Below are 18,507 nucleotides of genomic sequence, written 5' to 3' on the forward strand. Positions count from 1 at the left end.
AGCCTGGCATGTTTACTGCTCCAAAATATTATAAATGTTTCTCAAAATAAAATATATTGTGTTCAAAGAGGAGAAAAGGTTTTAGTTTTTTACCCAGACAATTAAAAATAATCTAATTTAAAGCAGTAATCCCAATACTGTGAAACCGGGATATTTTTATCCAAGGTTATCATACAACCAGAATCTTATACCGGCCCATACCTATTCTTCACACTACACTCTTTAAAATAAAGGTGCCAGGCTGAACCAAAAAGTTTGAATCCCCCAGACAATCGGTCATTTAAAAGAATCATTCTCTCACGGTGAAGAACATTTTACCACTGTAAAAGGAGCTTCTGTGGGATGAAAAATACGTTATTAATTCTGAAAGTCAGTGTAAAACACTTTATTTTTAAGAGTACGAGCGAGTGACTTCAATATGTCTGTGTTGCACTAATAACAGAAGCCAATATACAGACATATCCATTTTTTCGTCTTTTATGATGAATGTGTGCGTGTGTGTGCATGGACACTTTGAAGGGTGTTAACTAGTGACTGAATGGAAGTTTGAGCTTTTGAACTCTGTCGCAACACGAATAGAAATTCCACTACCATTTCTTGAGGAGACTTCATTGTGCTGCAGGTTTCGCTGCTTTTTAGAGCTGTTGGTGAGGCTCACTCTCAGCCCTGACCTTGAGCATTTGCACAGACACAAAAGCGAGCGGGCAAAAGCATTCCTCGGAGCAGGTAAATAAAACCAACTAATCCTTCAGAGGGGCCTTGTGTCTGCGGAGAGAGCAACTGTTTCAACAAACGTTTGCTGGCATTCGCAAACAAAAACGGACTGGCAACTGTTGTGAAGTGTGAACGGAATAAAGGTTGCCCATCGTTAAATTCCAATCATTCATCTTGATTGCGTAAATATTTACCCAAGTGACAATCACTCTGCTTTCTAAAAACACAATTTTCAGGGAGCTTAGAAATTTATGACAACACCTAGGTTACAGCGTTTGACAAAGATTGGTGTGGACCACAGCGCTTCCTAATGATTACTTTTTAAAAATCGATTTTTTTTCTTTGCAGGCTCAAGAAAGTGAGGCTTACTTGATATTAAAAATGAGACTGCAGTTATGTTTACCAGACATTGAACTTAGACTCAAAAAAAAAGATTTCTGCTGCTTGTTCAAACTACTTATTTAATCCTCATGTTGGGGATGTTTTCGGCCACTCTGGGGTGATTTTGAGTCTTAATTTGCCCATAACTTTCTCTGTTTCAGCTAGCAGAATGATTTTTGGTGATCCAGCTTATTTCGACACATATTGTGAACTCAACGAGACACTGTGGGCAAATGTATACCCTTTTGTGATGCTCGGGATGAAAACATCCACTGAATTTAACTGCTGTAAAAATCAATCAGATAAATATTCTTTCAAGTTTTTTTGCATAAATCTGTTCAACCCCAGTCCTGTTCAGGATTAAATCACAGGATTGTAACTCTTTAATTTCCAAATTCACAAAATGATGTCTGATTTGGTTAAAAAAACAAAACAAACATTAACCCTTTTGACATAGGCCTGTGCAACAAAAAGCTTAGTTTCTGGATTTCATATGGAGTTTAGCAGCAAAGTTAAAGTGCATGCATGTTAAAATGACCTTTGCGCACTTACCTTGGTGTGTCTGAGAAAATTAAAATATGCATCTCAGCCCTCAGAACTATGAGAGTTAATAAAAACAAAGACTGTGCATTTATGCACCAGCAAATGTGGTTATAATGGAAGTCAATGGGGCAAAAACAGCCATTAGGGAGAAAAAAATTAGGGAGAAAAAAATCTAAATTTATCAATGCATCAAAGCCAATGTTGTTACTAATCGTTCACATGTCAAAGACTGTGATAAAAGGTAAAAAAAAAAAATCAGTCCACAATTACTTTTTGAATGTCATTTTGTGTGTTTTTTTTTTCACCAAATCAGTGACATCATTTATGAAATTGGCAATTAAAGAGTTTGATTAACAGATTTATGCAAATAAATGTGAAAAAATATATATTTATCTGATCATTTTACAGCAGTTTAATTCAGTGGATGTTTTCCTCCTGAACATAACAATATGGTAGTCCATTTGAACAGTGCACAAGGGTTAAAAATAAAAGAAAAAACTATTCTTACTTTTTTCATGTTAATTCCACTTAAATGTTAATTCCACTTAAATTAACTTAATCATAATCGAACTCAGCCTTTTTTAGTGTATAAACAAGTTTTCATTTGCAATTTTGCTACACATAGCAATGGCAAAAGGGGACCACTATTAATTTAAACAACCTGTGCCCTCCCTCCCCCTCCTCTTTTCCCTTTTTTTCATTTCCTTTTATCCCTTTTTTAAGTTTCGTACTTTTTTATTATTGTTTTTCCTCTAAATTGAAAGCAAAGATGTAAATATGATTGTGATGTTATATTGTCATATTTTTATTACATCTTAATAAAAAGATTGTTCAAAAATATTGGTTTTTATACTCTAAATCTCTAATAACAGTTCTTTCATTTTTTAAATACTGCAAGTTCTAGTTTTCTTTTGTTTGTTTCCAAAAAACCTGTAAACTGCTCAAAATAATAATAATAATCCAATTTGAAATTTAATTATTGATTTTGTTTTAACTCTTCTTAAAACATTGACATTGTGTTGTCTAAAAATGACTATAAATAAGGCTTAAAACATGCCTTTTTTTATTTAAAACGCTTCTAAACAAGATTTTCCTTCTAAATTTGGGAAAAAATGCAATTAGTGGTTTACAGAATAAAATCAGGAATGACAAACATCACAATTAATAGTAATTTAAGATAAACAAAGAACTCAAGTGATGTTTTACAAACAATTTCCCATATCTGTACAGTCAAAACAAATTGAATCTATCAAAACAACTGAAAATGCTATAATTTGCATTCCAGGGCTGTACACTAATAAATGCAGGGTTCCACACAATGGGGTATATATTAAAAGCACACAGACTTTTAATTTCAGTCAGCCAGCCCCAGGGCTTCCGGTTAATTGTCATCACATACAAAATGACAGCGTTTAAGGTCTGATTTCTTTAAAAAACAGCGATCATCACTGCCTGGCTGAGATACGATATAAAGTGGGTATCAGACCAAACAAGAAGCACTGCATTAAACTACATTTTACTGCAGCATGTCTTTAAAAATAGTGTGGTAAAATTATTTTCCATATATTAATGGAGATTTGCGCTAGCCTGTTGCTAATGGCGGTGCCTGCGTATAAATGGTCTTTTGTCTCTTTTTACGCTTTAACAACCAAATGGATGTTTAAGCCTATTAAACTGAATGTATTTCAAGAGTTCCCACTTAGATATGCTTGGCGTATAAAGCTGGTTTGGCATGCTGTCCCGGGAGAGAACCCTGAGCTCGGAGATATTTGAGCCCAGGGCTCCCTCCCGGTCGATAAGCATATCAGGAGATCCGAAATCAGGTAGGTCTCGAGAGCTCCCCCTTTAGAAAAGGGAGGAAAAAGGAGGAGATGGGGTGGAAGCGAAGATAGAACAGAAGGGAGAAAATTATCCATTTATAGTAAACTAGGATCACTGTGATTGGATTATTACTGATTACAGATGAGTGGCCAGATGTGCTCAATCATATCACATGCTCCTCTCGAAATTAGTTTATGAAACTTCACTTAAATTAAATTACAACATCGATGCTGTAAAAAGAACCGTATGAAACTGAAAATAGTCACATAAAGCTTTCACCGGAAGTTCATTATTGGCTGAAAAACACTAGCTGTGCATATAGCCCATTCCTTTTTGTTGCCCCAACTCAAATTGATTAAGTTTACTTCATTGTTTTAACAAATTTAAGTAGATTGAACATAAACAATTAAGTTGGCCTAAAGAAAACTAAAGAGTTGGGTTGATTCAGCCCATTTGAAATAAGCAGCTTAAACAAGCAGCATTTTGAGTGTAGTTGATGTTACAGTTATTAAACACTAGATTTGGTCCCGTATTCTGACATTTATGTTCTGATTGTGAAGTACTTGCACATACACAGACTCAACCCAATATATGCACAACCTGCATTTCACAAAATGATGCATTTCTAATTTACATGGAAATAATAATGGTATGACAAGCCATCTTCAAAACGTTTTAGGCTCTAAACGTCCAAAATGTATGAAACGTTTTCAGTTCTGAGTGGCATTATGCAAATGTATACAGAAGGATACGAGACGCTGTCAAAAGGCATCAATTTATCACTCAACAAAAACAACAACAACAACAACAAAAGCAACAGAAGACAAAACCCAGGAAAAGGATTTATTTCAAGCAATTATTCAAGTGCAAGTACAGTCAAAGGCATACAATCGGTTTCCACTTGACAAGCTCCAGAAAAGAGCTCACTAAACAAACAGCATTTATATTCTTCAGAATTGAACATGAAGGACAGTCTGGAGTACACATTTCAGACACATCAAAAAACCGTTGCATTAACGCACAAAAAAGCGGTGATCAAAACAGCATAAATCACTTCCTCCCATATACAATAATGATTTCCAAGCAATGCTTTCTTTTCATCCAACAACACAACCCATGTGTACAGTTGGCAAGAGCGTACAGATCATTCGGGGCTTTGTGCGACTTTGTGAACTTTGGAAGTCAGTAAGGGTGCGGTCCCACAGACGCAACACTTCCACGGACCTGGACTAATACAGAAAGGAAATCCAGACGCAACGTCCCCCTGCTTTAATACAGAAGGATTATGTGCACACAACACCACAGTGAGACCAACAACAGCCTTCCCATCCAGAAAGAAAGAACGGGTGAAAGAGAGAGAGAATGAAAACAGAAGTAGAGAGAGAAAAAGAAAGAGAAAAAAGAAAGAGGCATTTCTGGTAGCGCTTAAACTGAGGAGCACCTGTTGAGAAATGAAGACAGGTTAGCATCATCTGGAGCAGCTTTACTGTAGATAGACACAACATTAATTCAAACTCATATCAAAAGGAGGGGTTTTCATCTTTTGATATTCAATCACATGCAGTGGTTTTCAAAATCTGTTAGTTTTACAGAGTAACATGGAATCCCATTTCTGCCATGAGGAAAAAAAAAAAAGTTATAAATGTGGCCTCTCATAATTCTGACTTTCTCACACAAAAAGTAAGACGTTAACTTAAGTTTAGAACTCAGTATTGCAAAATATAAAATTGCATATCTAAAGTCAGAATCGTCAGATATTAAGTAAATTGCAAAAGAAGTAAAAGTCCAAATGCAGCCATTTTTTATAAATCAGTGGCAGAAATGAGCTTTCATAGGAACACTTGCACTTCAGATTTGATTATTTGGGTGTGTCAAGTTGGCAGACCACAAATCTGAGGTAAATGGTATTTTCTTTAAGTTCATTCATTCATTTTCTTTTCGACTTAGTCCCTTTATTAATCTGGGGTAGCCACAGCGGAATGAACCACCAACTCATACAGCATTTGTTTCATGAAGTGGATGCCCTTCCAGCTGCAACCCACCACTGGGAAACACATACACACACACATATACTACGGACAATTTAGCCTACCTAATTCACCTGTACCACATGTCTTTGGACTGTAGGGGGATCGCAGGGAGAACATGCAAACTCCACACAGAAACGCCAACTGACCTAGCAGAGGCTCGAACCAGCAACCTTCTTGCTGTGAGGCGACAGCACTACTTTCTCTCGCCCTATTTTCTTTACAGAGCCCATATTATGGGTTTTTGAAAATGCCCTTCCATGTAGTGTGTCACACAGCTCTAAGTGAAGTGAAATATCCAGCTAAGGCTTAAATCTGTAAGTGTACAGTGTTTAAAACTATTGATTCATCTATAAAAGAGTCGACTCATAGTGCTTCAAACGAGTTGTCTTGATAACGAGTCATTAGGTGTTTCGTGATGATGCGGCTTCGAAACACAAGTAGTTGCACGCGCAAACCCGGGAGATTTGAAACCTGCGGCCCCGCCCACTAACAGAAAAAAAGCCACACAGACACCGGTCGAATGAAGTCACGCTGTGCAGATGGATATTATTGACAGTCCACCCAAAGATGAAACCTCAGCAATATAGCCAAGCCTTGAGCAGTTCGAGTGCTTCTGGAAACTACATGCTTACAAAGAAGACTTCATCAGTTTGTTAAAGGAAGGATCAGTAAAAACGATCAGTATTCGCTGATATAACTGAGGACGCTGGCGGTGAGGGAGGTGTCGCCGACGCTCCCTCTCTATTCTACCGCCCTAGGTCTCCTCTATGGACGCGCCGGCCCTGTGTGTGTGAAAAGAGCAGGTAGACTGTAACGGGCTAGGAGATCTCCTTGGCAGTTCTTGGACTTTTTGCTCAATAAAATAGTTAGTCGTCAGTATTTTCTAGTCCATCGTCTGTATTTACATTCACCCACTGGCAGCCAAAATCCACTATGAAGCGTGTATGCACTGTGACTACTTTTATATTGTAGATTAGCAGCTGGGCATTTCACCCTGTCTCGCGCTGAAGCCTTGTCAGTGTCGACTAATCGCAGCAGGCTGTCATCGGTCCAATCAGCGCAGATTAGCTTTGCGCTGAGGACGGGTTTGGGAACAAATGAATCGCTGAACGATTCATATGGGAGTCGCTGGGATAATTAGGTAAAAATAAATGCAGATTATAAGACCATCAAAGTGTTTTTTGACCTTGCATGCATATTAGACTGTTGTTGGAGACCCTTACAACCTACATATGACCCTATTTCATGTATAATATGGGCTCTTTAAGTTAATAAACTTAAAGATTAAACAATCAAAAATTAAAACTATGAATTGTACGACAAACTGTGACTGAACTGAATATAAAACAGCCGTTAGTGCGTAAGCTGAAAACAAGAACTCAAGGACTCAAAGATCAACATTAAAGATCACCAAAAACAACCACTATATTTCGAGGACAAAAAAGATCCACCTTATCATCAACATCAGTGTGTTTGTTCTCTAAATGAAGCACTTTCAGAATGAAATTACTGTTGTAATAGACAACTTAACCATTAACATCACTTGAAGTCAAACTTTTAAGTTAGAAATAACACACTTGCATGTGTTGATACAAATTAACGTGACCATCACTACACACTTGCCATACAGTTAAAAAAATATAGAGTATATAAAATGCTGTCGCCCTTAAACTGCACCAAAACGCAAACCCCCTGTAAACCCTAACACAAAACTAAACAAACAGCAATACGTCACTCCCCATATTAATCTTCTGCAAAACACACACAAAACGGCACCATTTAAACATTCATTATCCTTGCACAGTCTGACACGAAGCATGATGGGAACTGGAACTTGTCGTTTAGAAAAAGTGTTCACCACAAACTGAAAGTGTCACTTTACTCACCCTTTATTTCTTTTTTTTTTTTTTAAGACGAAATTGGGAAATACCGGCCTGATCTCATGAGGAAACGTAACTATTTTACGTTTTGTCAGTTTATCGGCTACCTCATACGGGTTCGTACAAGTTCAGGCGTACAAAAATGTACCGTTTTAAAAAGGAGGCATGTCACCCAACCTCACCCCTAAACCCAACCATCATTGGGTAATGAGCAAATCAAACTAAATTGTACAAACGAGATCGTACAAATTCATCCGAATTAGCCACCAAATCAAAAAGTTCTGAACTGCTGTGAGATCATGTTAGAAATACTGAAGCTATTGACAACTACAGTATTTTATACTATGGAAGTCAATAGAAAAAAAGCAAGTAGAGGGTCAGTAATATGACAGCTTTTATTTTTGTGTGAATTATCAGTTAATTCTTATCTCTTGGTATTAAACTATTTAACTATGAAATTCAATGAAACCATTCAATACAACAGCGATTAAAAGCATAACACATTTAATACCAGCCTGATCTCACGAGAAAACTTAAGTATTTTACGTTTTGTCAGTTTAGTGGCTAATTCATACAGTTCAGTCATACAAAAATGTACAATTTTAAAAAGGAGGTGTGGCTCAGCCGTCATACTAAATTGTACAAATGAGATTGTATCAATTCATACCAATTAGCCACTAAATCATCATGTTACGAATTGCCGTGAGATTGCGTTGATAATAGAAGTTATTCTTTCTCTCACACGATCACCAAAGCTAAACAGCAACTCTGTCATGAAATGAACAAAATGAGTTTGAGACATTACACCATTTAGTCAATCATTACACTAACCTGAAAACCAAGACACAACTCTTACAAGACAACAGATCACTTCAAGATTCCTAATAAGCTATCAACCAGATTAACTGTGAACCAGATCACACTTTTTTTTTCAATTTCAATTTTCAATTTATGGCACCATACTTTCCCGATTCATCGATCTCTCAATCGGGCTAACTCTAAGTTCTACCTTTTCTAGCAAAAAAAAACAAACAAACCTAAAAAACAACTAAAACATTTAATATAGCGTGTATATATATATAAAAAAAAAAAGACATTTATATACACTACCCTCAAAAGAAAATTTGAAAACCAATGCATTTCAGAATATAAAAAGAGAATCTGTTAGATGAAAAACCCTCCTTTCTGTTCTCCTGGAAGATCTGTCCTGAAAAAGAGAAAAAATGGTTTAATTTCAAGGTAAATATTATCATCTGACTGCTGCTAATGGGGAAACAGTGCACAGTGTGTGACGCTTAAAACAGTAAAACACGCTAAACCATTATACAGTTAAAGCAGCAGATTTGAAAGTGTTATAAATTTTGATTATCATTATAAAAAAGTGCAAGTAAGGAAATAGTATTAAATATCAAAGCAATAGGGCATCCTAATATTTTTATATACTGGTCAATCGCAGCATTAAACCGCATTAAGCAGTAAGATTCACGTTATTTAAAAAAAGAAAGAAAGAAAAGTAAACACACATGGAGTGTGCCAGCCACTTGTAAACAACAGAAATAATAATTTAAATAAATAAAGTAAACCTCAAGCCTACTCTTAAGTACAGAACACATTCTCTGTTATTTTGACTAGACAGTTTATCAAATCTATAAAGACTATCACATGAGTGATTACATTTGGCAAAGGGACATTTTCCCTCAAAGTTAATTAACACTTGCAATGAAGTTACTAAAAGATTCAATATGAAGCAGTTTTTCTCTGTTATAAGACTGATTTAAAATATGTCTTATAAGATTTAAAATTAGTCACTCAGACTGCTTTACGCCTTTTAAATCCACAGGATTCACTCTTCTTGTATGAAGAAATGCATTTAAACCAAAAAATAAATGTTTGCATTTGCAACTTCAAAAATATCCGTCCTTTTAAAAAACATGAACTCAAAAGTGAACAAAAACAAAATAAAAATAAAAATAAATAGTTTGGAGTGTATCTAAGTTTATGTTAATTAACATTCATAATCTTACCCATATTTATGCATTTGTGTAATTCCTGCAAACTCACAAGGTAAACTATTAACACAAACATACACACAAAGAGGGAACTGGGATCAACCATGCCCAACTACTACACTATAACAGAAGATCAGCAAATTACAAGTACATCTTAAAACAAGTGGATGCTGAAGGATTGCGGTTAACAAGTTAACTTTGAAAGACATAATGGACAAAATAACATCCCACGTGTTTGAATCTACCCAACTCTGAAACACAATCTTCTAGCTCAAATTCAATTTCTTTAGTTTTGCAACATGGAAAAGTAAGTCAGGTGTATGGAGAAAAAACAAAAAGTGTATGTTGTGTTCAGATTAAGTAGGACTGACTCTTCAAACACAAATCAACATCAGACAACAGTTAATGGTGATAGACAGTTGGCTTCACATACCCGTATTTACATGGTATATATGTGACCATCTTTTATTTTCATCTTTAAAATATCCTCAAATAATAATCTCGAAGTTCTCAAATAACAAAACGGATGTAAAACGACCAAGGTATACTTCGTTCTATTGATATTTATATATATAAAATCAAACCGAGAAATGAAATTCACCAGTCACATACTAGTTTTCAAACATGGGAAGATTTCGAGATGAGAAAACAACAGACTGGACAGTTTCACACAGTTTTTTCATTATATACATGAACACGGATAATAGTTGCTCCCAAACCCTTTGAAACGACAGACCCGGATGCGTTGTTAACTATATTTATTTTACATTTCATTCACTGAAATGGCCCGAACATATAAGACTCCTCTATACTGTTGTATCTGAAACAGACAAATGTCTAAGCTTTGAAGTAAAATAATACAAATAATAAAGACGATGACATCATAACAGCGATAACCCATGATTAAAAGCCATGACATCACTTTGCAAGATTGCATTATGCTCACTGGCGATATTAGCGCGTCTTCTGAAACTCAAAGCCCTGTGTAACAATTAATGAGGAAAACAAAATGGAAAATGTAGATGAAGGGTTTAGGAAAGGTCTCTAAGAGCAGGTGTTGACCAATCTCCATCCTTAACTGACCGCAATTCAACAAGTCACCTGCATTCCCATATGACCAACTTAAAAATGATCAACCGAGCCAAAGGTCTACCATTTATCCAGATCTCTCTTCACAAGGAACTGAAAGTTGATCAAAATTTAACCCATGTCACAGCATTTAAACCACAGCAGCACTGAAATCTATAATAAAATCGCACGGGCCATGATTCAGCCATCCTCCTTTCTACACAATGTGTGCTACGAGGAAACCAAACCTATTAAAAAATGAAGGGGAACTTTCTGCCTGATTTTAATACTTTCTTGGAAGCCATCTCAAACAACAATTAAAAGAATCTAAACATGCGACTCCAACACCCAAACTTAAAAGCAAAGTATAAAACTCATTTACTGTTGAATTGTTTTTCAGCTGTCCTTAGACGCACATTATGAACTACAAACCAGCTCCGCAGACCAGAACTCAGCTCCAATACATTTACAACGATGAAAACTGAAAATGGTGAACAGTCATGGACAAAAGCACAAAAAAGGAGACACTGACAATCTACATTGACTTCCAATAAAGACACACAACTAAAACTCAAAACCTCACAGTGGCTTCCAAAACAACAACACAAACCTGTCCCTAAAGGTCCATAACAGCACTTCTCAACATCTCTACAAAGCAGTGCTTTCCACACTGTGGTCTACAAGCTCAACACAAAGACTTCAAATCAGAAGTCTTCTGCTGCCCTCTGCAGGTGACAAAAACAACGACTGTAGCATGCAGAGACCAAACCACCCATTTCCCACCAATTCACTTACTGTGGAAAACTCCAAAAGAAATCAAGAACTCATATCAGAATGTGTCTATATGGAGAGCTACAGGATGGGAGCAACTATTATCAAGTGCCATCAAAATGTCTTGGTTTCCTAACTTTCTTTTCAACTGCTGGTTTCAATCATTACTGATTTCCATATATATGTATTTACACATGAAGATACTGAAACGAGAGCAGGACTTCATGCCATAGTCATGAGTTGAAGTACTCAAGTAAAGTAATGCTGTGCCATATCCAGCAGGACACAGCTAGTGTTGGGCTCGTTGTCTTTGATTCTTTCATGCATGTGTCTCGAGTTTGTTGACAGTGCTTTTCTGCATGGCTTCCGAAACGTTTGATTCTTGATTGTGCGTCTGTCTTCCAGAAAAAGACACGTTCTTCTTGCTCACTTCTCTTTTCTTCTCGACTTTCTCCTCAGCCATCAATAATGGAAACGTCGATGTGAGACAAATCTATCATGTGCCTGATTAAGGGAACATGTGATTGAAATCAGACATGTGCATTTAAAAGGCATCTCTAACAAAACACGACCGTTGGTAGAGTCACCATAGAGCTTGTTTTTGACAGGTAAGATTTGCTGCATGTTTCATTTGCCAAATATTTATGTAAACTATTGTGCACAACAACTCTTCCAATTTGAATACCAACAGAAAACACCTAAATATATGATATGGGAGTTGTTTCTGTTGTGTTCACACCTGCATTTTGGCTCTCTTGGCTTGTTTAATCCAGTACAATAATTAAAAGATACATGAACCCATTTAATCAAACTTATTTTGCAATTTGAGAATAGAAGTTTTGTACTTAGAACTCACTGACAAACAAACGTCGAGCTTCCTTTGATACTTTGATTATCGAGCTAGGGACTTCATCACTTCACTTTGAATTGATAATATCAGCTGTAATATTATCGGTTACAATTGGGACCTAACCATAACCTCTTATTTATTTTAGATGCACATGCAGGAAGTGCGTAAACTCAACTGGTCATATGACATTGAATAATTATAATCAAAACAATGAAACTTTAATTTAAAGATGGAAAAAGCTGACAACAACACTTTTAGAGCCTCCAGGAATAGAAAAAGGCACAGTAGGATTAAATGGGTTAAGATATGTTTCACTTAGTGTTCACACTGTTATGCAAGATTAATGGCATACCTGTACATTTCGTGCCAGAACTTACTGAATATACAATGCTGGATTGAACTAGGTATTGTTTGTGTGTACATCTTCAGTTCGAGTATCAGTTAAGAACTCGTAAAGAGCTTAAAAAAGTGTAAAGGAGTCAAAATAGCAACACAGAAATATTTGTAAACATGCTTCCAATGCCTGTATTAACGTTTACTGCCCAGCATTGAGAGTATGATGAGGAAAGTCAGGTATGCTTGAGAGTTCTGTTTTGGTGTTGCATCTTATGACAATATGTCTTGTTTCAGAGTAATTTCGATGTATGCGTTTATAATTCAGTCTAATCATCCTTTGTTAATGAACAGACACCAAACTTTTCAGCGGTTTCAATATGTTGGTTTGGTGCACACCAGGTTTGGATTGCAACAACAGGGTTTGTTTTAATCAGTCCAAACCTGACAAGTGTGAACACACCCATTGACCTTAGTTTTTAGACATGCAAATTACCATGATCTGCTGAAAAATCGATATGAACGAATAGAATCATGAATCTGTTATTATTTATAATCTTACAAGACATTTCAATTGTATATTCTTGCTGTGAACCTACAGATTTATGGTAAAAATGACCCTAAAAATGTCAACAGCTCCATCAATATTTGTGTAGTGTGATGAATTCAAATGCTTACCTGTGGAAGCTGTGCTGAAAACTCACTGCATGTTCTGGATTTGCAAACTTGGCGATGGCCTTCCGCTGCTCAGGCAACATATTGAACCTCTGTAGAAGAAAAACACAAATGATGTATAGCTGTAGATTCTATTTTCTACATTGATGACCTTTTTTTTTGCTCTGTATGATAGCGAGAACAAGAACTTGGTAAAAACCATACAGGAATGCAGCGCAAACGCACACAGCCAGAGGGCGCAATTGTACTATTTTAAAACGATCATCCTATAAACAGTTTATTTTGGGTCTTGCCTAGAAATAAAACTTTTCCAAAGTCAAGGTAATGTGAGGGAGTTTCTTTATTAATCACCTAAAATTTTTATAAGGTTTAACATTCGTATACTCAAAAAAATAATAATAATAAGTTGGTTTGTTGAAATAACTCATGGATTTGTCAAATGTATTGACGGTGCAAATATATTAACACTCAATATTTCTATGTGGGGGTGACTGTCTCGTGTGTTTGTAATTGTGCATTGACACCACATTCACTTGAATCAGTGGTAATGCGCACTTTCCAGCCAAACAAAAATGTAATATACAGACAGAAAGTGGTATAAATTAAAGTATGGGAAAACTAACATTTAAAACCTTTAGATTCAGGATTTGAACAACAAAATGCTTTATAACCAGTAATTTACTACTTCAGTTGTAATGTTCTCTTCAATGTGTTCCACACAGTAAAGCTCAATGTTTTCACCTAGCATACAGAAAGTTTACAAAAAAAAAAAAAACACACACTAAAAATATTCCACATTAGATCAAGGAATTGTAAAGCTTTAAATCTATTCATGAATAACGATGTTTTCTGCTGTTTAACCAGCAGGTGGTGCTGCTGCCAATCAATCTTAAATTAAAGAGGAGAATTATCAGGGTTTACACTGAGACCTTCAGTTCAAATGCTAAATAAAGTGTAATGTTTAAAGTGTCATTTACATCTCTCAAGCGTCAAATCTAAACTGATCTTTTGTTATGCAAACAGCAATATAGTTCCCTGATGGCTTAAGATGAGTATATTAACCATCCTCAAGCTTCTTATCTTTGTTTTTAAAAGAAAGTCTAATTTTAAGCCCTTCTTTATGCCTAATCCTTTTGCTGTGCTGCTTGTATTTATAAGACAGTAACAGTGGCCCTGTCACTTGAGTGCAAAGGGTCCGAACAAATAATGATGGGAAAACACAATCCTGTATGAACAGCGGAAGAATTTTAGAAGAACCTGACAGTTAATTATGACACCCTGCTCAACAACTTCTGCTCGTGTCCTAAATTAACATTTTGCCACACTTATCAAAAACCAGAGAATTAAACATCTTTACCGTGCATGAAACCAACTGCATATTAATTCAAGAAAAACAGCAGAAATACTACAAACCCAGTTGTTTGTTCTCTCAGGATTTTAGGCAGTTCAGACAACACTTTAAACTTGCTGCTGCTTCTTTTTATGACCCTATTTGTAATAATAGTCTATTTCCTCCTTCAACATTAGAGTCTTCTTTCATTTTATAGGAAAATAGAAGTGTCCTTCATTTTTCTGATTTATTTATTAATGGAGTTCGTCTGTTCTTGTAGAGAAATTGAATTTTCCACAGTCTAATTTGTTTCGTTTTTTCCCAAGTACATAATTTTGTCAGTTTCTTTCATTTTCTAACCTGTCAGAGACTTCTTTATACAAGAGGTGCTTAATTCAGAATCACAGCTCCATATCTAGTTTATACAATCTGATTCTTCCCCATGCTTTGCCCTCTCTTTCTCAGTTTAAGCATCAATGGGAGAAAAAACTTGGACTTGGTTTAGATCAGGAATGGTGGGAAATGGCTGCTGAGAGGGTTAATTCCTCTTCTTTCTGTGCCAGACGGAGTCTGATTCAATTTAAGGTTCTCCATAGAATTCATCTAACGAATGTCAAATTAAGTAAGCTACTCCCAAGTGTGGATGTTTGTTGTAATAGGTGCTCTTCTGGCTCCTGCTAATCATACCCACATGTTTTTTTCTTGTCCAAAGTTGGAAAATATTTGGAGTTTTTTCTTTGATACTTTTGCTAAAATGTTCAACATTTCTCTTGAACCATGCCCTTTGATTGCTATTTTTGGTGTAACAGCGTTGTTGGATAACCTTTCAAATAAGAATGCTAATGTTCTAGCCTTTGCGTCACTGATAGCCCAGAGATGGATTTTATTACACTGGAAGTCTTCTAAACCTCATGGTTAGAAGATTTGATGTATTTTCTATATATTGAAAAAATTAAGTTTACATTTAGAGGTTCCCTTGAAAAACTTTATAAAAACTGGGATCCTCTAATTAATTTTGTCAGGAATACAACACATCTCTTCGCTGATTTATAAGATTTTTTTTTCTTTCTCTCAAGAAAGATCTCTGTAATTTTTATTAATGTGTGCATATGCTATCATTTTTGTATATTTATTTAGTTGCTTTGACAATTCTTGTAGGTGCTAATGTTGTGTGTGTGTGTGTTTTTTTAATTCTCCTTCTTGGGGTGGGATGGGGGACTGAGGGTTTATTAATGTTCTTGTTTACCCTTAGTTATTGTTAAAAAAAAGTGTAAATTACTGATATTGTGGTATTTTTTTTGGAGACTCCACAAAAATAAATAAATAAATAAAAAAACAGCAGAACAAATCACTAAATCTGCAGATTGTATTATTGTTGGAAGATTGAATTTTGGATTGAATTTAAGAAATCACTAATTTTATTAAACAAAGTATTTACTAAGAATAATTTAAATAAATAGTAAAAAAACTAAACATTGTAATGGGACTAAGTGATTGAAACAAAATCTCAACGACATTTGTGCAAAGCTGTGACTGTCTTGTACATCTTGTCAGAGAAGCACAGTTCGGCAAAATATCCTCCATAAGCCAGAGGGCACTGTCTAGCAGAAACTCCAGAAGCCGGCACAAAGCACCAATCCAGCAAATCCCCATAGCATTGCATTACAAATAAAAGATTTTACCGCTTTCATTGATTCAGCATGACTACTAATCTCATGGCTATGAAATCATCTCACAGAAGGATTTATTTCAAGCATTCAACTGAAGTTATGAAACAGGATTGGAGTAAAAACCTAAAGCATGTTCTTATGTCACATTTTCTTATGCAGCCCTAATTCATTTCATTAATGTATTTTTCAAAGAATGATCATCTCAATCTCACTATAATCAGATTAAACATGATTTAGCATAGCTTGTCAGTGAACTATGACTTTTTGTTGTAAATGCTGCCCCATCTGAAAGCATGTGCTGAAGATTTCTTTGATACTTCAAAAAAAGTATTAACAATTTAATAATTCTTCTAAATCAAATAGGATTTTTGGGGCACTTTTAGACTGTATTAAAAACAATTGACCAGTCAACGAGTGACACTGTTCTATAAAACGCGCTAATTCACACCAAATGCCCTTTTTGCGTTGAGAGTTGCATCTTTTGTATGGTTTACTCATGGCCACAACTGTTTTGCGCGCTGCTTATGCACCCTGCGTGCCATGCGTTTTAACCACCTGCTGCGTTATTGCATGCTGTGCACTCGCAGCTGAAAAAAAAGACAACTCTGAGCGGAAAAAGCATGCTATATCACTCGTGTCTTTTTCATTCTCCAATTCTCCAACCAAATGAAAGCAGAGGCGGGGTTTTCAGTGAGGTGACAGGAGTGTTTGTGTTGTCAAGACAACTTCGAAGACTTTTGAAGATAGAGGACTAGTGGTTGCTGTTTTGAGTTATTCAGAGGGATAGATGTTTACATTAGATGTCGCCTATGCTGTTGCTCTCTATTGGAAGGAATGTGTCAATAGAGCCGCCATTTTAGTACAGGGTAGTACTCATTTGAAATGAATGTAGGACCAAGGTGCAGAGGAGGACTGGCCATCCAGAGCCAGAGATATATACACATATATACATATATCTATGATTGCCCCGGTGGTCAGTGTGTGGTGGGGGCTATTGACGCATGCTCAGGGTCTGTATGCAATTTCTAGTGTATTTATCTATGTTCAGAGCTGTATGACTTCACAAATCTTGAATATCACAATATTATTAATTATTAAAAGTATAACAATAATATCAACAGCAACACTCGCGCACAATATGTAGCTGATTCAGTCGTTGCCTAGCGACAAAAAGCACGCTGCACTTCTTTTTTTCTTGTTTGGTGCGCCTTGCGATTGCAGAACAGAAAAGCACGTTCAGTATGATGGACCCCTCATAATGTTTTAGAGAGTCTGGTCATGCATCATTATTCTTGTGCTACATCTTTGTATGAAATTTCCAGCCTCCAAACCAAATTTCCAATCCAAATAGGTGTTTACATGTCATATCAAATAGATTAGGGTATTAACCTTTGAAATCCAACTCAAATCCTTGATCTTTAATAAGCCAAAAATATAAATGTATTTTTGATGAGTGAAAAACAAAGCTTAAGGTACCTCAACAGGGCCAATGGAGTTGAGAAGGTTCAGGAGCTGTTTATTGGTTGTGGTGCTTGATAAACCCTCAATGCAGACAGTGCTGGGCTGATGATCTTGAGCTCTCGGGTTCTGCTGCGTCAGCAAACGGTTCATTCCACGGCCACGTCCTCTACCTCGAACTACCAACTGTGGAGATCGAAAAAATGCAAAGAACTATTTATTAACAACTACTGTGATACAATTAGGCAAAAACAAGTAACAGGACACCATCATAGAGCAAGCCACTGCTTTTATGTAATGTTGGAACAAGAGATGATTATGAGATGGTGTAATCTTTGTTGTTTAATTCATTATCATATCTTTTAACTATTTTTATTCATAGTTTCTATAGCAGTTCAGCAGAAGAAACACAATTGAGTAACTGCTCCTGAAAACGAACATATTCATCTATAATTCATAAACATAATGGGCGCTAATGTTAATATTTTCAGAGGTGCTCTTACACCTCCATAGTTTAACCATATTATTTATAAATGTTTTCAATAAGGTAAAGTAAGTAAATTTTATTTCTGCAGTGTTCTTGATTTAATTTCCAGCTAAAAAATTAGGAAAAAACTTTACTTCACATAGTTCTGTGTTCACCGTTATTTGTGATTCGGGTAAAAAAAAAAAAAACATGCATAAATGTGGCCAATAAGCCAGCTGCAACATCAAGGTGAAGTGCTTTTTGTCTGAGATAGAAGAGGCAGTCCTGCAATCTCTTCAGCACTTTACTGATTAAGCCTCTGAAGCGACTGGAGGGAAGAGACTTCAGAAAGAGGCCATCATTAAGTCACGCCTGGAGTTTGCTAGAGGCCATGTGACAAAACCTGCTGAATGAAAATGTTGTGGTCTGTTGAGACTGAAGCTGAGCTCTTTGGCCTTGAAAGCAAAGCTTTATGCTGGGCACAAACCAAAGACAGATAACGCCAACA

At 36.0% G+C, this 18,507-nt stretch overlaps 1 protein-coding gene across 4 annotated transcripts in view; it reads right to left on the reverse strand.

The window, feature by feature from the left end:
- Positions 1–4,288: 4,288 nt before the first annotated feature.
- rbm33a (RNA binding motif protein 33a) overlaps positions 4,289–18,507 on the reverse strand; it is a 55,702-nt gene continuing 41,483 nt past the window's right edge. For all 4 annotated transcript variants that reach the window (XM_056461914.1, XM_056461916.1, XM_056461915.1 and 1 more), the window contains exons 17-19: positions 17,552–17,719; positions 13,079–13,167; positions 4,289–11,721 (exon numbers count right to left, since the gene is read on the reverse strand). In XM_056461914.1, coding sequence (XP_056317889.1) covers positions 11,673–11,721; positions 13,079–13,167; positions 17,552–17,719 — 306 coding nt within the window. In that variant the 3' untranslated portion in view covers positions 4,289–11,672. The remainder of the gene's footprint in view (positions 11,722–13,078; positions 13,168–17,551; positions 17,720–18,507) is intronic.

Source organism: Danio aesculapii, chromosome 7 (assembly GCF_903798145.1).
Source record: "Danio aesculapii chromosome 7, fDanAes4.1, whole genome shotgun sequence".
In the NCBI taxonomy this organism is placed as follows: Eukaryota; Metazoa; Chordata; class Actinopteri; order Cypriniformes; family Danionidae; genus Danio; species Danio aesculapii.